General features: G+C 39.9%; 1 protein-coding gene across 1 annotated transcript; it reads left to right on the forward strand.

Moving 5' to 3' along the window:
- Positions 1–80: 80 nt before the first annotated feature.
- NSUN2 (NOP2/Sun RNA methyltransferase 2) lies at positions 81–21,311 on the forward strand. The gene is made up of 19 exons (XM_033065831.2): positions 81–170; positions 252–409; positions 571–675; positions 785–890; positions 2,399–2,470; positions 4,938–5,022; positions 5,828–6,020; positions 6,407–6,481; positions 7,555–7,685; positions 10,671–10,744; positions 13,712–13,842; positions 14,433–14,529; positions 15,650–15,825; positions 16,358–16,450; positions 16,833–16,968; positions 17,993–18,073; positions 19,013–19,151; positions 20,084–20,123; positions 20,754–21,311. The coding sequence occupies exons 1-19, from the start codon at positions 81–83 to the stop codon at positions 21,157–21,159; spliced, it is 2,388 nt and encodes a 795-aa protein (XP_032921722.1). The 3' UTR covers positions 21,160–21,311.
- Positions 21,312–22,619: the final 1,308 nt, after the last annotated feature.

Raw genomic sequence — 22,619 nt, forward strand, 5'->3', positions numbered from 1 at the left:
CTCCGGCCGAGCGGGCTCGGGAGCGGCCGCTGTTCCTCACGGCGGGGCTGGTGGCGCGGCTCGGCCGCCGCCTGGCTGCCATGGGCCGCCGGGCGCGGGACCGCCGGCAGCAGCTGCAGCAGCAGCGGCGGTCGGACCGGCAGGAGCGGGGCGGCGGCGGGGACCAGGCGGTGAGAACTGGGCCGGGGGAGGTGAAGCGGGGCGGGGAGCGCCGGGGCCGCCGGGCTGACGGCGGCGGCGCTTCTCTTCAGGGCTGGGCCGGCGGTTACCCCGAGATCGTGAAGGAGAACGAGCTGTTCGAGCGGTACTACCGGGAGCTGGGCATCGTGCCCACCGGAGAGTGGGACGCGTTCATGGCGGCGCTGCGGGAGCCGCTGCCCGCCACGCTGCGCATCACCGGCTACCGCAGGTACGGGCCGGGGGCTCCCGCGGGGCCGCGCCCGCACCGCGGCTGCCACAGCCCCTGGCACGGGGGGGTGGAACTGCGCCGTCCCTGAGGCTCCTTCCAACCCGAACCATCCTGTGACTCTGATTCTCCATCCCTTCCCTCCGGGTGTCTCTCGCATGCAGCCACGCCAAAGAGATTCTCCACTGCTTGAAGGAAAAGTACTTCCGAGAGCTGCAGGATCTGGAGGTGGATGGCCAAAAAGTGGAGATGCCGCAGTCGCTGAGCTGGTGAGTGATGTGGAGATGGGATAAGGCGTTCTGCGTGTTCCCGGCAACCAGCCTGGCTCATCGCTCTCTTTCTTCTGCACTTGTTCTTTTCCCTTCTCTTTCCCACCAGGTATCCTGAAGAGTTAGCCTGGCACACTAACTTGAGTAGAAAAATCTTGCGCAAGTCCCCACTACTGGAAAAGTTTCATCAGTTTCTGGTTAGCGAGACAGAATGTGTAAGTTTTGATTTTTTTTCTGGCATATCCTGTGCAATGCTTTATTGAAATACGTTATGAAAGATGGAGACTCTACCTTTTCTCTCAGACGTTGAGTAGCTCAGAAGAATTTGGATTTTGTGTTGTGGTTGGCAGTGATGCATCCAGTGATTTTAGTGCATAACTGCAGCTACGAATATTTACCTAAACTAACTGCGGTTTTTTTTATGTTTGGGGCTGTTAAAATGAGCGAAGTAATCAGTTGCTGTTAGAAAGCAAATGCTTATATCTGGTAAAAACTGCATGTGCACAACAACACTTAAGTGGTAAATGTTTGTCACTTGATTCAAGCCAGTTTCTCCTCTCTTTTGAGCAGAAACTACAGAATTAATACAGTTGGAGTAAATACTCAATTATTAGAAATTACAGTTAGGTGAAATATTGTGATTTTTTTTTTGTTAAATTTGAACAAAATTTAATCACAAGTTTATAGTAGTGTGTTTTTGACTGCTTTTTCATTTTACTACGTAGCAATTTAAAAGTTTTATTGCAAAAGAAATGTACAGTAGTTTCACGACTACAAGCCGCACGGGGTATAAGCCGCACTTCCGGTGCCTCGACAATGTTGCTGTCTTTGTCAATAGATAAGCCGCACCCCGAATATTAGCCGCACTTTCGTTCGTCGCGAGAATCCGTGCGCAGCTTTCACAAATTGGCCAATTAGTAACAGGATCGCGGCATAGCGGGGTTTACTGGCTCGGGGCGGGGCCAGGCAGGCTCAGCCCGCTCATGGTTGCCGACGGGGCCGGCCGGGTGGTGCTGCAGCCGCCGCCAGGCTCACTGGCCCCCCCTCTCCCGTCAGCACTGCCCCGCCGCTGAGTTTACTCGCCCTGCCGGCGGGCCAGCCGCCGCCGCCGCTGCCAGGCACGCCGGCCGCCCCGCTGCCGCTTTCGCTCGCCCCGCCGGCAGGGCTGCCGCCGCCGCCACCAGGCTCGCTGGCCACCCCCTCCCGTCTTCACCGCCGCCGCGTTTGCTCGCCCTGGCCGGCACTGCAGGCCCCTGCACCGCCGGGCTCCCCCACGCTGCTGGCCCCGATTCTGCTGGGCTTCCCCCGCTGCCAGGCACCCCCAGCCGCCGGGCTTCCTGCTTCTGCCATGCTCCCCTGCACTGCTAGCCCCAGTTCTCCCGGGCTCCCCCGCCCTGCTGGCCCGGGCTCTGCCACCCCCCTGCCCCGCCCTGCTGGGCCAGGCTCTGCCGCCCGCCCCCCGCACTGCTGGCCCCGCCTCTGCCAGGCTTTCCCACCTCAGCCGGGGCCGGCCGGGTTCCAGCTTGGCTTGGGGCTGCCGCGGGCTCTCACTTCCGTGTTGGCAGATTTTAGAATTTTGTTCATGTATTAGCCGCCCTCGAATATTAGCTGCACTTCCGGGTTTCCACCAAACTTTTGGTCACATTGGTGCGGCTTGTATTCGTGAAATTACTGTATTCTTTCATGGAATAAAAGCAAATTTAATTTCTTTTTTCCTTTCAAGGGAAATATCAGTCGTCAGGAGGCTGTTAGTATGATCCCACCTCTGCTGCTTGATGTTAGCCCTCATCATAAGGTAAGTCTAGAATATAATGCATACTAAAGTTTGTTCTCTGAAATTAGCTTAATTGAACAACAAATCACAAGAGCAGTATCAAGGCTGATAGGTGGTTGTATTTCATGTTGGTACATTTTGCACTTTCAACAAGCAGCACCCGGCACTCAACTAATGTTCAGGTCACAAACACACTGTCAGAGGAACATCTGCTTTTTCAGCGGCATGTAATACCCTGCAAAAAAGCACTTTGATTTTGGACAGTTGCATAGTCTTATTTTCAAAGTGTAAGTGTGTTTAGCTCCATCTGAGTTATGTATTCTTGTTGCAACCTGCCTTTAAAGTAAGGTGACTTTTTTAACTTTTCTCCATCACACTGTGAACAGATGTAGTTTTCATGATGCAAGTGATAATATTCCATACCTTGCAGATTTCACTCCTTTAAGCCTTTGGAAGAAGCTGAGAAGTTCTACTCTATAAATAATCTGTTAGTTGAAATATTTTGGGTGAATGGAAACATGCTGTTGGTGGTGGCTAAATATTATAGGATCCTAATTTTAACTGAAGTGTGTAAGGAATGCCCATGGTATTTTGTTATGGCGCACCACAGGAATGAGGATATCTGGTAGCAAACTTTCTGTTCTAACTTTGTGGTGTTCTCATACTCTCTGCTTATTTGCAGACCAAATCTGTCAGATGGCTTTACTCTCTTAATCTGTTAAATTAATGAGCTAGTTGCCTTGCTATCTCAAGCAGCTGCGTTGTGTACTTCTGTCTTAAATGTTTATGCTGTACCTTAAAACGTTATGTTTATTGAACTTCTAACATGTTCTAAAGAGTAGTTTGTACACGGATGCTTTTATGTGAGGCAAGGTCTTCTCATCTTTTTAAAGTGAATAGTAAATTCAGAGTATCAGTCCTGATGTGTCACAGGCATATTTTGACTTTTGTCTGGAATTGAACAGATGGCGAACACATTCATCTTAATATAAAATATAAAACACAAATTGTGGGGATATTTTTGCACACAGCTTACATTGTATGTGCTAAGCTAGCAGTATATAGGCTTTACATTGAATGCTTAATTTGGGTGACTATTGCATTTTACAGAAATGTGTGTAAGATTTTATAAACCAGACTAAGAATTTATCTTCTCGTGTGCCAAAACAGCAAATGTTTAATGATGTAATTATGCTCTAACCTGTCACTTAGTACCTTTTATGGTCCTTAGTGTCTTTGGAGCTGCTTGTTAGGACCAGAATTTCAAGTTACTTTTTTTTAACCAGCATGTTCTGTATGTCACATCTAACATGCTGATTCCATCTTCCACAAGGATAAAATTAATGACTGTCAAGCTTCACTGTAGCTGTGTGCATTTTAAATTTATTTTTCCCATTTAGTTTTTCCCCACCATCAGTTTGCTTGACAGTTTTAAAGTGTGTTTAGCCTTTTCATTAACTTTTGCATTATCTGCAAAAGTAGAAAACAGTAGCATCACATATCTTAATTTAAACAGCAGTTGTGATGCTGTCTTGCAGGGTGTGTTTTATGATGTGTTAGCGCTGCTGCATGACAGCATTTATCACACATTCTCTGGTGCTCTCTTTGTGTTTCTCTGGGGGCTGTCTTCTGGTTTAGTCTTGTTAGTGCCAGGGGTTTGCATGAGGATCTGAGCAGATCGTTCCCATCTTTTATCCTGTTGTACAATCTCAGCTGATTTTACTGGAGCCAAAGGTGCAGGAGATAGGCATATGTTTCTGAAAATCTGTAACTAGGGAAGAGGAAAGACTCTAAGCTTCCTTGCTTAAGAGAATAGTGCGAGATGTCATGTTTGCTGTGAAAGTGACTCTACTAATGGCTCTATCACAAGCTGAGTAAGTGATTAATTAGGAGAAAGAAATACACTAGAATTTAGGTGTTGGTGTCTCTGCTGTTAGGTTCAGCTGCCTCAGGGCAGTTCATACACTTCCCAGGTGCTTCTTCCAAGGTGAAGAAGCAGGAGACATACTGCCCCCATTTTGTGCATTGGAACGTAAATGTATGGGGAGGGAAAACAGTTTTATAAAATCTGTATGAAACTACTGTCTCTGATTTTTTTAACTAATAGTTTAAAGAAAAGTACTACTTGCTCTTCAATGTAACTTTGTCTTTAATATGTGTGTGTATATATGTAAAGTGGCAGATAACTTCAGTTGGAGTTGTTTGTGAATTGATAAAAGGATCATATCCCCAAATATGTATTCAGGTTCCTCTTTCAAATTTTATTTCAGCTGAAGTTTTTGTTCCCTACAAACTAAAGTCCTTTTTATATTTTCAACCTTCAAAAGTAAAGCATACAATGAACAGGATTGTACTTCATTTTTATTCAAATTGAACAATCAGAATTCTGCATATTCAAAAATACTCAATGTAAACAAGAACATAGTAAATTTCTCAAATACTGAAAAAGTACAAGGCAGGACTTCTAAAAACTTTCTTATGTTTGTAGATTCTAGATATGTGTGCTGCTCCTGGATCTAAGACTGCACAGCTCATTGAAATGTTGCATGCAGACATGAATGTTCCTTTTCCCAGTAAGTCTGGAAAACTAAAAAGTTGCGACTTGGAATTTCTGCTTTTTCTTGTAGTAGATTGTTCTTAATGTCACAGATGAGTAACTGCATTTAACTACATACTGAATTCCCTAAGGGGTTGTTATGAGATTAAAAGTACCCACCTTTGATTTGAAACTGCATATGCTTCTTTTGCTTGAAAAACAGACACGAATTATATGTATCATTACAGTGCAGATCACAGTACATGTGATTAGATCCTAATTTCTGTATATAAATCAGATTTACTTAGTAGATGGTGGCCCATGAGCCTCTGTGCTTTTGTGGTATCCTGCAATCACTGGTTTAAGCTGCTTTAGACTTGAAGCAATTGTGATATTTATCTTTTTGTAAACTTCAGAATCTTTTTTTTTTTTTTTGTTAGATACCAGTAGAAATTACTGCCCATTGACACTGTAGAGTTGTAGAGAGTGTGGATTCTTTCTGCATTGTACTGAAAATTTGCTGATGTAGAGATTGCCTCTTTGGTGACAGTGGGGTTTTTTTTCTGTTTTAGAGGTTTTGCTTTGATAAGTTGAAGGGCCCTTGGCTGTGTCTTACTGCCACAGGATGGTATCTAAAACTCTTGAGACTGACACATCAATTAACCTTCAACATACTTTAGGTTATTTTATGCTCAGTAAAGGCTCCCCGATTCATGAGCAGTCTTTTAAGTAAAAATCTCTAGTGAAAGGTTTACAGAACTTCTGAAGATAAGGGAGTAAAGTATGTAAGATTATTTATCTGTTGGATAGTAAAGCATTTTCCCACTATTTTATGTTCCCAGATGGTTTTATAATTGCCAATGATGTTGACAACAAGCGCTGCTATTTGCTGGTTCATCAGGCTAAGAGATTAAACAGTCCATGCATCATGGTGGTAAATCATGATGCCTCCAGCATTCCTAACCTGCAAATAGATGTTGATGGAAGAGAAGAGATCCTCTTCTATGACAGGATTTTATGTGATGTCCCCTGCAGGTACCTTACATGAAAACTTGAACCACGTGGATTTTACTGCGTTAAATGCAATGCTAAATTTTTTATGCTACTGGATTGTGCCTTTTGAGTAGGTTAGTGAGTTAGGATTTATAGTAAATTGCAAATGCCTTTTAAGTGTGGGAATACAGAATCGAGTTAAATTTTTTCTCTCCAAGTGGTCCTTAAATTTGATCAGTTGAAGGGCTTCAAATTTTGACCTTATGTTCAGAACACTGAAATAAAGACAGGGAGGAAACAACGGAGAACAGTGTAGGAGAACTAGTTATAAGGGAGAGGGGCTGGTATTTTTGTGCTGCTATAAATCACTTGGATATGGAATGAGTTTTACACAAAAACAATACAAACCTGTTCGACCTCTGTTGCAGCGGAGATGGAACCATGAGGAAAAACATCGATGTGTGGAAGAAGTGGACAACACAAAACAGTTTGCAACTCCATGGGTAAAAATGGTTATTTTACTTCTGCACTGCTTTCATTTTTCTCTCCTTTTTCTATATCTTTGACATCTGTGTGCATTCACATGTTAATATATGACAAAACAGAGACTAAGAAGAGTAATTTTTCTCTGAAATCAAGAGCTTAATGCTACTGAGGAAGTGTAGGGTTTCAGATGTGAGGAGGGAAGCATATGAATCTAAATTGCTTGTGTTGTTATGAATATCTGCCATGGAAATATTCATTGAACTGATTTAGACAGGACAGCTAATAAAATGTAACAAATCACTTGGTTGGGGTTCTTAGCATTTAGGCAGGTTGGAAAACACAGTAAGTTGTAAAATTTAATAGTGATATTTTAAAATCTTCAGGATTCTAGAGATCATACACAAATGGTTTCAGTTACCTGAGATGGATTTATTTAAACTGATGGTGCATGAGTACTTAGCCTAGTGCAGGCACATGGTAAAATGTAGTGATTGAAACAGATAGAAAAAACTCAGAATATTTTACTGTGTATTTTTAACAAACTGGGGATGCATTGGTTAATGTGACTCAGCTGACCTATTTCTAGGCAATTCATTCATTTTTACTGGTTTTGTTTTAGTTGGAAGTATGCAGGTAGGGTCTAAACTCGTGGTCCAGCTCAGTGATACCTTTCTCAGAAGGCCACTACTAGTTAAGCTATGTTGTCCATCATATTTGTAATAGTCAGATTACTCATTTTTTAAACTGGATTTCTGGGAAGAGTCACGTTTTTGGGTGTTATTTTCTAGTGTTGAGTACTTGATAATAAAATTGACAGAACAAAATAGAGAATGTTACGTTCAAAGTTATGCTGTGTTAGTGTTTATGTTTGACCTAATTGCTGTTTTAATTTAAAAGTGTCATTCTGAGTGTCCCTGCAGTATAGACTGCACTAAGCTGATTTAGTTTAACACTGACTGTAATTTGTGTACTGCTGACAGCTGTAGAACTCCCCAAGTTCTGGCTTAGTCCATGGAGAGTTGTGTGTCTGCAGTAAAGCTTTTTTTGGGTTCCTGAATGATAGCTGGCTAGACCAAGAGTGTTCTGTTAGATTGCAGTTGAGAATTGCAACCCGTGGTGTTGAACAGCTGGCAGAAGGTGGGAGAATGGTGTATTCCACATGCTCCTTGAATCCCATTGAAAATGAAGCTGTGATTGCATCTCTACTGGAAAAGAGTCAAGGTGAGAATGCGAGCTTGAACAGAGTGGGGAGCTCTTTCTTTATTTCTTTTTCTTTTTTTTCTTTTTTTTTCTTTTTTTTATTTTTTTTTCCCCGCAGCCCAAAAAAGGATGTGTGCATGATGGCACTGCGGATAAACTTAATGTGGGTAATACGCTGCTAGTTTGCAAAACTGTGGAAATTTTTTGCAGTAGTAGGATTTCATTGATACTGCTATGAGCAGTCTTCTTAAATGGGCTGCAAATCAGCTGCAAATACAAAACCTGAAGAGTCGTGTTAATGATACAGAAGACACTTGTACACATCAGTGGCATTCAGTCTCTGTTATCTGGCTCCCACTAACTGCTTCCACTGATTGGAGTCCAAGTCTGACATCTGTAATTCCTTTGGAAAACTCCGTGTGAAACACTGCTGCTGCGCAGTATAGGAGTAAAAAGCCTGGAGTGTAGTTAAGCAGTTAGAGCAAAGTAATTGTACACCAGTAGGTGGGAGTCACTGATACCCTTAGCATCCTTTGCCCCACATTTTGATGTGCTTGGAATTTTAATGTGTTTAAACTAATGGTGTTTTTTGCATTTTTGACTTGCATGTGAAGGCTGAGGTTACAAGAGGTAGAAGAATTGAGATAAGCTGGGAAGCTGCACTGCATCACTTTGTGATAGTAGGGTTCAGTAGCCCATTTGCTAGCTGGTGTATACTGTTTTTTCTGAATGAATAACCTGAAGTTTGGAAACATCAAATTGGATTTGGCATGGAAAGTTCCACAGACTTTTTATAGTTGAGCCTTTTACAGAGCAGAAGCAGTTTTATTGCTCCTGGAGCTGCACTTACTCTGGAATTTGGTAGCCTGTTTTGTGTAATGTTTACTTTGTGCCAGTAACTATTCTGGTCCCAAATTGTGCATGAAATTTCATTGTCTTAGAAACAGCACTTTAGCTAAAGTGCTTGCAGGTTAATTAGGAATTGACTCTGTAATTCTTACTCCCACTCTTCTGTGCACTGGGGCAGCTTCATTTCACATCCTGTGTGCAGTTTCGATCACTGCAATATAAGAAAGTCATTAAACTATTAGAGAGCATGAAAAGGAGGGCAACAAAGATGATAAAGGGTCTACAGGAAAAGCCTGATGACAAGTGGCCTGAGGTACCTTGTTGTGTTCAGCCTGGAGGAGACTGAAGGAAGACCTTATTGCAGTTTGAAACTTCCTTGTGAAGGGAAAAGGGTGGTTGGGCACTGGAACAGTCTCCCCAGGGAAGTGGTCAGAGCACCAGCCTGATAGAGTTCAAGAAGCTTTTGGACAATGCTGTCTGGCATGTGGTGTGGCTCTTGGGTTGTCCTGCACAGGGCCAAAGTTGGACCCAATGATCTTGGTGGGTCCCTTCCAACTCAGCTTATTCTGTGGTTCTGAAAGGACGTTTTTATTTAGAAGTGGTTTCTTTGGTAATCATAAACACGTTTCCAGTAAATTACAGTATGCTTGTCTTAGTGAAGGCCATAGTAAGACGGCATTAATTTTAACAGTGACAGGATTGGAAGGCATTAAGAACTGATTGAGATAGGAACACAAAAGCAGTAGGATGTGGAGGCCAGCAATTGCAGCACCTGGGGGAAATTCAGTACTTTGAAGGAAGGACTGGAAGAAGTTTGGATCTAGTCTCTGCACCATGGAGGTGTTTTAAGGCATAATGAGAGACTGTGATGTGTTCCAGCAAGTGAATATTCTTGGAACTTGAACACAGGTGTAGCTTAAGAAGGTAGTAGTAAAGAAGTAGTGCAGTGGTCTACACGGAACATTGTACTTCAAGAATTAGTTCAGGTCAGTTCAGAAGGTTTCTTGGTAGTTTCTAGCACAGTCTTATCTTGCTGTTAGTGAAACAGATGAGAGATTGCTTTCCCCTTTGGGATGAAGGAATAGGGAGAAGGTCTTTTTATACCATGTAGCAACTGTTGGAAATTGTAGCACTTCTGACAGGCTCTTTAGTGACTGATCTGTCTGATGTAGTCTTGAGATACCAGCTGAAATCACCTTTAGGGAGGCAGGAGTATTGAAAGAATCGATCCAAAACATCAAGTGTAATCATATTTGAGATGTCATTTTTGAATTTTTCTATGAATTCATGTATCTCCTTTTCATTTATTTAAAAGACTTGCTTAAACTGTCACTGTAAGAGTAAATGGTTATAGTAATGTAGAACAGGTTGATAAATTGTGTACAACATGAGGAAAAGTCTATCTGACTGTTAAATAACTGATGTATTCAGAATCAGAGAAAAGCAATGTTAAAAGTTATTATTTTCTAGGGAGGTCACCTGTTTAAACAATAAATTTTTATATCATTACTTCTGGACTTTGGGCAGCTTGAAGCTTTTATTCAGTAGATTAAGCTAGACCCTGTTGATGTCTTGTAGTTATTTGACATATTTTAGGCACATAGTCTTTTGTCATGTTAGTGTTAAGCAGTTTGGAATTTTCCTTTCCGTTTTAGAAATAACAAATTCTCTTTCCTCTCTCACTAGAATATATTGAGATTGTAAGTCCTTGAAATTAGAATATCATAGGCATTTCAGAAGGCTTAGTTATACCAAAAGTTATTCCCTGAAAAATACTTAATCAGTAGTAAATCCAAATACTGAGTAAATGAGAATAAGAATTTCAGTGATTCTGATGCTTAGAACACTGATGTTTAATGGTACAGATTGTAGAGTATTACTCTGCAGCTACTACAAAAATATCTAACCATTATGTTTTGGGTAATTTATAGATTGCATCTTATGTAATTATTAACAGTTCTTCTCACCTTCTTTGTTAATGTAAGTGGTTGAAGTTGTATAACTTTAATAACTTTAATAACTTATTTCTTGAAAGTTTTATAAAATACTATTCCTTAAATGGCTTAAAACTTTAAGGAAAACTATTTTTATAAAATTTAATTGGCAGCATAACTCTTAAATTCTGTTTTCAAAACATTTATATTCTTGGGATTTCAGGTGCCTTAGAACTTGCTGATGTCTCTTCTGAGTTACCAGGTTTGAAGAGGATGCCAGGAATTACAAAATGGAAGGTACTTAACCTGATATTTTTGTGAAGTTCTTGGTCTGTGGTAGAGTGTTAAATTAGGAAAATTCTAAGGTGTCACATTTCACAACGTTGGGTTGAGCTGCATTAATGGCAGTGATTTGATGTTTAGGGGAGAGAACTAAGCTGAAAGTGTTTATGAGGGTAGGTTCTTTTCTCCTCATCTTCTTTCCCCTTACCTCTAGGTTTTTTTCCTCTGTCTTCTGTATTTTCTTGCTGCAATTCCCTATTCTGGTGTGCATATATGGCCTCTAGATGGCAACATAATTCCAGCCACTTTTAATGTTAGCCATCTATCTCTGTCTTAAGGGTCTGTGGATGTTAGATTCTGCAGTTCTTTAGCTGATCCGTTTTACTTCATTTGGAAGTAAAAGCTGTGAAGCTGTTTCTGCAAATAAGCTATAAAGCCTGCACTGATGTGACTAATCCTAGAATATTAATAGAATCCTGTATGTTGTTCCAGGCCTTAAATATTTCAGTTCTGGAAACAAACTAATTGGGAGGGGCAGAAAAACCCAAAGCTGCTTCAGCTTCTTGTCAAGAGTATAGTCAGGAAAAGTAGAAGGCCATCCTGGTAAAGTGAGGAAAGAAACTGATTAAATTTTGAGTATGTGCCTTTGCAATGCTGTTGGATTTTCTGTCTTACCATCTCACTAGTCTCTTGTAATGGCAGACAGGTTTATGCTAAATGAACAAGATGCAGGGAATAAAGATTCGTTTATGTTCTGCCACTGGAAATCCAGCTTAGAAAGTAGCTGATTTCTTCCTTCTTACAGTTCCTAAAGTTTGCTCTGTATGCTTGTACCTGAAGAATAAATGTAAAATGCATAACTGCGGCTCTGTGATCTTAATTTTACCTGTTTTGGTACTCCATAAAGCCATTATATATATTTATATATTGATCACTAGGGGTATATTCTATTCCCTGTAGCATCTATTTATCTGTTTGCAGTTGAAATATAAATCTCCCTAACAGGTTTTAAAAAATGTGTTGAAAGTTTGCTAGACTTTCTTCAGACCTGATTTGCTGCTACTGTGTATTTTCATGCCTCACTGGCTAGCATGTCACTGTGAATGTATTTGCTTAATTTGGGGCTGTTTTTACTTGGTGTAGTCTTTTGTTCCCTGCTGCAGCATTTGTTTTCTGGGAGCTCTGTGGCAGATTGCATTGGGTATTCCTGAACAACAGTTGACCGTAAATCTCTGGAAACAGCAAAAACAGAAATCAGGTTTTGTTCAAGGGACATTTGGATGCTTGGAAATAGCATTCAGTACTCCCTCCTTAAGCCAGACAATGAGTGAACTCCAGTGAATTATTTTGGGCTTGAAGGAAGACACCTTTTTAACTCCAGGTTTGGTCATCTGTTCCTGCAACACTTTTACTCTTCTTTCTGCTCTAACAGGTGATCAGTAAAATGTGCAGTAGAGAAGAGTTCAGCGTGTTCTTTGATGCTTTGTCATTCTACCAGTCACACCAACTTGCCAGTTAGGCTGGTAAACCAAAACTGAACAGCACAGGACTGCTAGGCAGTTTTTCTTGTAAAACCAAAGTAATTACAGATTTTTTTTTTTAGACTTCAGTTATTTATCACTCCTGTTGTTGGTTTTTTCTCAAACTTGAGTCGTGACTTCCAAAGAAGAACAGTTCAGAAGTACAGTCTGTCTTGTCTCCATCTAGCACTATGAAATGTAGCATATTTTGACTTGAAATACTAATTCTGTAAGTACAGTAATTTCTATTTCAGAAAATGTGGAAAGGCACAAGGTGTGATCTGTTCAGTGGTTGAGAAGTGCCAGACTTCATGATGCTGAAATCTGCATTCCAAAGTTCTTAGTAGTCTAGATAAATGTTACATTTCAGTTTCCACTAGAGCACTTGATTAAACTTTCAAGACAATCACAGTGAGATGCTTGAAACCACTTCATCATACTTGCCAGTCCTGAAGTCGCCATCACTGCAAATGCTTTACTTTGTTGCCTTAATAACAAAAATGGGTCTTCATTTCAGTGACTATTTTATGCATTCACCCTGTGCATCCCCATTTGGGACCCTTCTTAGAGCTTTAGCATCCAGTACAATACCACGCATGTAGAGCTCTGAGGTCAAATTTTGCCTGGTGTTTTTTCACTTTGGTATCCTTGCTTGAAGAACTTTCAGAATGCCTTCCTATAAGAGTTGTGGCTCTAACCTTCTGCTTGTATCATAAGAGTCCATCAAAAGCTTTGGCCCTTAGCCAGACTGAGGTGATGTTATGTCTACACATTGTCTTAGAGTGGATCTGTAGATATGTTCTGAATTACAAACAAAGGTACAGATGCTAGAAAATTCATGGGGACATGGTTCTTCAGCAACTCTCCACAAAAGCATCTGTCAGTGACCTGTACATGCCTGTGTCATGCAGCCTTCTGCCTACCAAGCTGTTGTGTTGAACTCTTGCATATTTCTTATATAATGAAATTGGGATTCTTCAGTTCTGATCTTTACTAGACTGCAGTAACTCTTTTCCTTTGTATGCTGCTTGGAAGCTGCTTATAACACAATGTTTCACTGCCAGTCTCATGGAAAAAAAGGAGTAGTGTATATTAAATCTCATGGCTCACTGATCTCACATATTCCACCACTGTCCTTCCACTGGATTTTGGTGGTTCACGTTTTAGCAGGTTAACAGAGATCTTTGTAGTTGATTCAGCACCAATCTGCACTTTGACTGTGTGCTTTTTTTTTTTAAGCATATGAAGTAGAGCAAAGACCTGCAGCTGACAAGAATCTGCAGCTCTGAAGTGCACACGTGTAATGGACAAAGAAACAATACACTTTAAAAGAACTTAATTTTCTATACCAGGAAATAACTTCTCTATTTGGTGTCTGAACCTTGGTTTGGAAGTGTTTTAATTAAAACCTGTAAAATGATGACCTTTATTCTTCACTAAATTTATATTTACCCCTTTGAAGGTGATGCTGAAAGATGGACAGTGGTTTGAGGAGTGGAAAGATGTGCCTTCAAACAGGCAGACACAAATACGTCCTACTATGTTTCCAGTGAAAGATGAAGAGAAGCTAAAGGCAATGAATCTGGAGCGCTGGTAAGTTTTCTCAGAGTAGATCTTACAACGATTTGATGTAACATGTATGGCTGTGGGCAAATTATAATTAGGCTAGATTAAGAATGTGTAGGTCTGAGTATATTTTGATAGCTTCATATGTAATGCACAATATTACTTCATATGCAGTGCGCAATATTTAAACTCCAGTGAATCAGGAGAAATTACTGCGTAAAAGGAATAAATATTCGCATGAAAAGGTCACATTCTTTGCATCCAGTAGAGATAAACAGTCAAAATTACTGAAAAAGTGTATAAAGCGTTACCGTACTAACAATGTGACTTACTTGCTTTTGAAGGCTTTCCGTAGCTATTCTAAAAATATTGTTTAGAAATGAGTCATTAAAGCTCAAATGTGAACAGTGAATGAACGTGTTGCATTGATGCAAGTAATTTTGCCAGAATGCTCTATTTAGATTCTGTTTCTAGTTTGATAAATGAAATCTGCACAATCCTACTAGGAATACTTACCTTATCCTGAAAGTAAATATAAATGTGGGCCTTCTGGTATTTTGTGATTCTGAACGCAGCTATGAATGTGCTGCCACATTTTATTTTTCTTTTCTCTCTAGTCTTAGGATATTGCCACATCACCAGAACACAGGTGGCTTCTTTGTGGCTGTCTTAATAAAAAAGTCTCCAATGCCGTGGAATAAACGTCAGCCTAAGGTAACTTCTTTTAAGTTATCTAAAATGTTAATTACTAATAATGTTTCAGGATTTTTTTTTTAAGTTTGCACAGACTAGAAGACATACTATAACTGTTCTGTATCTGTCCTTCAGTTACAGTTCAGTGTGTCAAATAAAAATAAATTCCTAAATCCATGAAGTATTTAAGGAAAAACCACGACAACTTTTAAAATAGGAAGAAAAAAAGGGAATTTTGAAATGGTAGTAAAATAACAAGATAAATCTTGACCCTAAAATTAAGGCTTTGAAAGAATTACAGAAGCAGATTATATTGGATGGCTAAAGCTGTCACTTCCTTCAACTGTGTGTGGTCCCCTGCTAAAAGGCTTTTTTCTGCTGTGTTGTAAGCTAATTCTGATGTCAGTTTATCTTACTCTGTGGCTGGTTGCACAGGAGTGATTCACTAGCAGATTAGCAGATCAGCAGCATGGGGAATGGATGTAAAACTGTTTGGAGCAGCAGCTTCAGCCATCTGACTTTAATCCATTTGTTGTGAATTGTCTTTAAAATCCTGTCAACAGGATTTTAAGTTGATGTGATTTATTTGATCTCTTAGATTGTCGTGTCTGTGAGAATAACTTCTTGTATGAATCCCTTTTAGGTGTTTATTTGATTTGCCTAATTAGAACAATTTATGAATAAAATGTATGTGCCAACAGGGAAGAAGCATTTATTCAGAAGCAAGCACCCTCCAAATAGTTTATGCTGTTCTAAGTTAAATGTCGTAGCACTCTTACAGAAGGTTTGCAGCAGCAGGTTTGCAACCTGTGTCACTTTGAGTGTTAGGACGAAAACATCAGACCCTGTTTTAAAATAGTCTGAATAGTCTTCTCTGAGTGCTTGAACATGATTTTGTAGATGATATAAAAATAGCTTTCTTGGACAGTTGGTATGAAACTGTCCAGATCAGTACTAGAGGTAAATGCAATTTATAGTGGTATCTTAATCTAGTAATCAGATTAACTCCCTGAATGGATCTGTTTAAGCACTTGTATACAAATTGACAAGAATTAAGCACATACAAAGACATACATAGGTGCCTTCTGTTACAAGTTGGATACTATTTGTGCTTTTTTGAAAATGCTGTAATTTGAAACAGGTTCATCAGAAATTACCACAAAGAACAGGAGATACTGAAGTCACAGCAGCTAATTCAGGTAATGGTTCTACCTGTATTATTGAAGAACCGAAACTTGCTGAAAATGAAGAGTCTAAGAAAATGCAAGAGTTGCAGAATTTGGACACTGAGCAGAGTAAAAAGGAAGGAGTATGCGGGTAAGGGACCACATCTAAGTATTTGTCCTGTGACAGCTCTGCAGTTGCTGAGTATTCTTTAGTTCTTTTGTAATTTGGAAGTTTATTTAATTAATGAATTAAGTCTATTTTATTAATGAATTCATTCAGTTCTCTTGTATTTCCATGTTTTCTGTCTTGTCTGTGTTTCATTCAGCAAGTTTGGAAAATAGCCAGTTTTCTTATTAGCATTTGTTAAGTGTGTTTCTTACTTTCTTCTCTGTTAAGGAAAAAAATACTTTCAGAAGCTGGAAGTTCTATACTGTCTTCACAATCATTCCATCAGAAATCTGTTTACTTGTTTTTGTGAGCTCTGTTTCAAAGCACTGCTTCACTTTCTTATTGTAACAAGTTAAATTGTGTGTAGTGTTAGTGAAGCACAAGAAACTGCCAGTATTTTCTTTGACATACTGTTGTTACAATACACCAAGTATTTACTAAATGAACTGTATATACTGATTTTAAAGCAGGTACTTTTAGTGAAATTGACAGTGCAATGTTATTTCCTTTTTAGACCACCACCCTCTAAAAAAATGAAGCTGTTCGGTTTTAAAGAAGACCCTTTTGTGTTTCTCCCTGAAGATGATCCATTGTTCCTTCCTATCCAGTAAGAAAAAATGTTTCTGTTTTGGCAGTAAGATTTCTGTTAATTCGGGGATGTGAGTAATTCAAGTTCAGTTCATTACAAAACATGGGTCTCATTGGTCTTGCATAATGGCTTTTGCCTGACTTTGCACCAGGGCCCCGTCTCCTCAACACTTAAATGAAAATAGCCAACTAGAGTTTGCACTGGAAATTTTCCAGTGTGTCTCAGTGTCTATAACAGCTTGTCTTTTCTGATGCCATGCAGCTTAGAAAGTCTAATCTTTGTGTTCTGAAGCCAAAGTGCTAAGTGTTTGCAGAGATAGCTGGAGGAAATGGGCTAAACCATGCATTTTGAGTATGTGATTTTATTGCTCAGTTAATCAAAACAAGTATTATGGCCACAGGAAGTTTTATGCATTGGACCCATCCTTTCCCAAGATGAATTTACTGACTCGGACTCAAGAAGGAAAAAAGAGGCAGCTGTACATGGTTTCTAAGGAGATAAGGAATGTGCTTCTGAACAATAGTGAGAAGATGAAGGTATGGTTCATAAGCATCAGTGTATATCTCCTTGAATTTGCCAAGTGTACTGTTTACATAGAGGATTAGCACTCTGACAGGCTATATTTTTTTAAAGTCTGGATTAATGTTTTCCTCTCTGTCCCTTCTGTGTTAGAGATGAAAAGTTGACTCTGAGAGGTAAGTACATCTCTGAGGTGAAAATCAGTACATTTTTGGTGGATGAAAGAGAACTTAAAAGTAGAGAGAGGGAATATATAACTGCTGTGTGTGTGCCAGCATTTTTATGTAGTCTTCAGGTACATTTACAAGTTTACATTGATGATGTTGTGTTTATCACCCCCTTAATTATAAAAGTATTAAAAGCTTTGAAAACCAACCAAAAATATAAGTTCATCTGAATTATTTACTGGCTGTGTTACATAGGGACATTGTTTCAAAGTAATTTTAACAATTAAACATTTTGAAAGTTCATTAAGATGAGTGATAATGCGATAGTAAGTAGTTTTTGTGAATTAGAGGAATTTCTTTTTTTTTTATGATTCCCTGTGGAAAATGTCTTGCAAATGCTAAAGATTTGTCTCAAAAGTCATTGTGGAATTTAGGTTGGAATGAGGTCATCTAGTCCAGCTTCCTTCCTACATCAAACAGAGCTGACTTCAAAGCTAGATCAGATACATTCTGGGGCCTCATCTAGTCAAATCTTGAAAATTTTTGAGCATATTCAGTACATCTTTGCAACAGATCTTTGAGATGGATAAACAATTATTCTTTTATCCCCTACAGCCCAGAAAATGGCTACATAATTGACAAAATTTTAAGAAATTCAGTTTTCAAACTGGAAAGGAGTATAAAGCATTTTATGCTGAGGGAGCACCACATTTTTATAGGAGTTTGTTTTTCCCTCAAATGAACTTTCACATTAATTCAGTGTCCAGTGCAAATAAAGTTTTAGTCAAAGAGTTGAGGGGAAAAAAAAAAAGTTCAGAGTAGTAATTCAGAATTTATACTCCCTACTGATGCTTATTGACTTTGCTGTTTGCAGGTTATCAACACAGGGATAAAAGTCTGGTCTCGCAACAGTGATGGTGAACAGTTTGGGTGTGCATTCAGATTAGCACAAGAGGTAATTGCATCACATTGTGTTTTCAAAGGAGATACTTTGGTTTCCTCATGAGCCTGTAAGGCAGCTGGCAATAACTTTGTCACATTAAGGGTACAGTAATTTCATGACCATAAGGTGCGCCGGACTATAAGGCGCACCCCCCGGGAGTCGGCAAAATTCGCAACTTTGTAGATCATATAAGGCGCACCGGACTATAAGGTGCAATTTTTTTTTTTTGCAGCGAGGCTCTGCCCCCAGCTCCCCCCGTGCGGTTTCTGACCGAGGCCCCGCCTCAACTAGGCAGCCATTGTCCCCGGGCCTGCCTGTACCCGCCGGGGCTGGGCTATGCCCGTCGCCGCTCTGTGCAGCGTCCCCGAGGCTGGGGCATGCCTGCCGCTGCTCCGTGGAGCGTCCCCGGGGCCCCGCTGCTCCGGGAGTTTCCTGGCGCTCCGGGTGTCACGCGCCCCCCTGGCGCACCGGGAACCTCGTGCTGCCCATGCGCTCTGGGAGTCCCCTGGCGCTCCGGGTGACCCAATGCCGGCAGGCTCACCCTGCGCCGCCGCTGCCAGATTCCGGCGGCTTTCCTCCCCGCCCCGCGCGGCTGCTGCCCCGATGCCGCCGGGCTTGCCCCAGCCCGGTGCTGGCTTGATGCTGCCGCCAGACGGGCTCTGCTCAGCTGGGGACTGTTGCAGGCTCGCACTTCCGGGGTGGCAAATGTCGCAACTTTGTACATCAGATAAGGCGCATCGGACTATAAAGCGCACTTCCGGGTTCGTGGCAAAATTTTAGTCAAAAGGGTGCGCCTTATAGTCGTGAAATTACTGTAATTTACATTTTCAGTATGGTTTAAAATGTGAAGATTGTTTTCTGGGTTTAGGTAAAATGCATACTGTTTTTAACATTTTTCCTTCAGACATCAGTGGTTAAATTTTGAAATAATTGTCTTTATTTATTAAACAGGGAATTTATACTCTGTACCCATTCATTCATGCAAGGATTATAAATGTCTGCATAGAAGATGTCAAAATTCTGCTAACCCAGGAAAATCCATTCTTAAGTAAATTTAGCAGTGAAACACAGAAGAAAGTCAAAGATATGGGTAAGCCTGCTAATTGTGCTGTCACAAAATTATCTTTTATACTTTGCACAGAGGGCTATGAAAATCCTGTAACGTAAACTATGTTTGCTAAAAATTTTGACTAAATTTATTGTAAATAAGTAAGTAAGTAAGCATTACTGAAAGCCAATGTGCTGATAAAAACTGTAGTCCTTTCTGATTGCAGCCCCTAAGGTTTTTGAGCTTTAGAGAACAGAAGAGTTGCCAAACTTACGATTTCTACAAAGCAGTGCTGTGAGGCAGCATTTAAAATATCTGATGAGCGAAGATTTTATATACGCTTTTGGTTTTTCTTCCTGTTGGTGCTCCAACTGAAACTGTTTGTCATCTGCAATTGCTTGTCATGACCTTATATATCAAATATAGTTACTAAGATTTGATTTTCTTAAATATGGGGAGCAATGTCTACTCGTATTAGACTTTTATTTCCTCTGCACTGGATGGTTCAAAATGTGAAGAAAATTGGTTTTCAGCCTTTTTTAATTGTTTTATTTCCAATTCATTGCTGATCCATGTACTTCTGTGATTGATGAGACAAAATGGGAAGAAAAAAATGTTCTGAAGTTTGGTCTGGCATACTCTTACATTCATTTTAATTAAGTAAAAGTTCCATGCTAGATTCACTGAGTAAGTTAATCCACTGTGTGGATTTTGTATTTTAATTTGTTTGTTTGGGATTTTGGAGGAGGCAATGTTGGCAATTGCTTCTGTTATTATATAAATACTTTGATTTGAAAAAAAAGGAATAAAATCTGGTATTGTCTCTAGTCCAGAGTATTGATGTAGATAACTGCTAACCATGTCATGCTCTGTTTGTCAAAAAACTTGTTTTCATGAACATTTGCAGATTGCAATCATTGTATTATTGTACCAAGTAACACATCTGTTTTGTTTTTGTTCCCCCTTCCCTGTAGCGATGGGAAGTATAGTTCTGAAGTATGACCCAGATCCTGAGTAAGTAAATGTGTTGCTTTCCATTTATGCACTTCTAAGGCCTGAACAAGAATTTCTTTTCACTCAGCAAAAACAGAAGTAGAGGCATAGAGATGCAGTGAGGGAAACAGTAAAGCCACATAGGAAACAGAGAAAGAAGCTGTCTTATCTGTGAATTCTTAAACAAGTGTAGAATTTAACTTAATAAAGGAGAGCTGATAGTTGTGCCAGAGATCAACAGATCACTGCATGTGATTTATTTGTTTGTTTCCCTGTAAAGTTCAGCATTTGGAATGAAAAAAGTTACTTTTTATTGTTTCTTTTATGTGGACAAAGCGACTTTTGTGGACAAAACTCTTGCGAATTTTCTAAACGTAAACTTTCATTTTGCTGTTTCTTGTATTAGGTTTGAAACCAGAGCCAGAAAAATTATTCTGCTTGTTGCAAAAATTTATTAGCATTGAGTTTTTGGGTTTTTGGCTTGTTTGCTTGCTTGTAGACAAACAGGTGCCTGTGTAGATGGTGAAGTTAAGTTCTGTGAATAGTTGCAAAATGCATTCAGTGTTAGGACTGAATTGGTGTATGGCTATAAAATGAAGTTTTGAAGATGAACTTTCTCATAATTGACTGAATTTACCTGCTTGCTTGTAGAAAACCTCATGATCTTCAGTGTCCGATAGTTCTGTGTGGTTGGCAAGGGAAGACGTCACTGCGTGCCTTTGTGCCCAAGAACGAGAGACTTCATTACCTGAGGATGATGGGAGTTGAAGTGTTTAAAGCAAAGAGGAAAGAGGAGGAATTGGAAAATAAAACTGAGGAAGAAGTTCAACACAAACTGATGCAAACAGAGGAAGGAATGGATGTGGAAGATAAAGAACATGATCTAGTCACAAAAATGGAAGCAGAAATAGGTGAAGAGTCTTCCCAGAGTCCTGTAGAGAGCAGTGCTATGGAAATAGAAAATAAAATTGAGGATTTAGATCAATCTAGTAAAAATGCCAACACTCATGGAATCCAGGAAGGCAAAGACACGGATGCAAGTAATGTGAAAGATTAGGTTTCTTTCTGTATTGCTTGTCAGCTTCCATAAGTCTCACATCCAGACTTTTGCTTTTAGCATGAAACTGTATTTTAAAATTTGGTCAGAATGGGATGTTCCTCTTTTAAAGTTTCACCTATTTTATATTTTAAATGAAAGCTATAAAGAGATTTCTCTTCAAGTGTGTCTTCTTTTCACCATTTTAAGCTCCTTTTTATTGGTGGGTTTGTGTGTCTTGCTGGCAACACACCAGACACCAATAAAATCTAAAGCCTGTAATGGAACAGTGGTATGCACAAATGCACTGCACGTCTGTAACTGGTCAAAAATTCCTTCAGAAGAAAAGCGTGGAGTTCCATTCAAACCACATAGATTACAAAAACATTTTTTCTCCTATGATAGTTTATCCCACCTAACACCTGATCTGGTTACTATTGGTAACTGCAGGTTCTTTAAAGAGTAAGAGAATCACTGTGAGTATCCATATAAATGTAGATACAGGATATTGACTGACAAACCTGGTGAATGGTTATTCAAAAGAAAATCTTATCCAGCATCCTGGGGGGAAAAAAGGTAGAGCACGCTTCACCATAGGCTGCTGTCAGAGGTTTTTATTCAGAGTGATTAATTGCTTTATAGACCAAGCTGGTAAATATTGTTAACTAGATCTTCAGGTGACCTGAGTGTGCCTCAATCTCTTGTCTTGAAATGTGCCTGGGTAGAGTCTGTGACCTTTACTCAAATCTGTGGTCGTCTGTTCCTCTGTCAGTTCTTCAAGTGGGAGTCATCTCTAATTTTTGTAAGGTAACTTTTTTATGGCTGAAATAAGTTTTTACAAAAAGCATGGTGGTATACATGTTGTTGTGTAGTAGATGTTTAAAAGGTTATTTAGGTCTAGAAGGGTAATTTATTTAATCTGACTTTTTAAAAAGTTGGCTACCTCAGAAACTTGGAATATAAATTCTGTCCTTTGTGGCTTAGTTTCAGCAGTACTGTGTACTTTTGTCAGGTTGGTCTGAAAGGAAAGTCACCAGCAGTACAAGGTATTGTCCCCCTCTAGGACAATAGCGATGCAAATATTTGTTATGCTTGTCAAGCATAATTTTACCATGTGTATTTTTATTGATGAAGTCTTAGGTGGCTTGGATCCGTTTGCTGTACCTTGCTACGACAGACTTTTTGATGTCTGCCCTTGAACTGCTTCATCAAAGGGAGAATTCTTTAGGGACAGACATAAAAGTGAAATAATGCCATGTCCTCTGATGAGATATTAGTCTCATGCAGTGAGGAACCATTGACAGGACTCATTTTCCTCTTGAGAGTCCATAAAATAGGTTAATAAAAAATCAGTTCTTGCCCTTGTATTTTGCTAAGGTTTGAGTTTGTTCTTTGAGTTGAGAGCTGTGATGGGACGCTTGTGTTCTGGCAGCTCCTTAGACTGAAGAGCAGCATAGCAGAATTGTCTTTTGAGCAGAGAT

This window comes from Catharus ustulatus, chromosome 1 (genome assembly GCF_009819885.2).
Source record: "Catharus ustulatus isolate bCatUst1 chromosome 1, bCatUst1.pri.v2, whole genome shotgun sequence".
NCBI lineage: Eukaryota > Metazoa > Chordata > Aves > Passeriformes > Turdidae > Catharus > Catharus ustulatus.

Coding starts and splice junctions, on each gene's coding strand:
- NSUN2 (XM_033065831.2), top strand. CDS start 81: ATGGGCCGCCGGGCGCGGGACCGCCGGCAGCAGCTGCAGCAGCAGCGG. Junction 5,023..5,827: donor CATGAATGTTCCTTTTCCCA/GTAAGTCTGGAA, acceptor TTATGTTCCCAG/ATGGTTTTATAATTGCCAAT. Junction 13,843..14,432: donor GCAATGAATCTGGAGCGCTG/GTAAGTTTTCTC, acceptor TTTTCTCTCTAG/TCTTAGGATATTGCCACATC.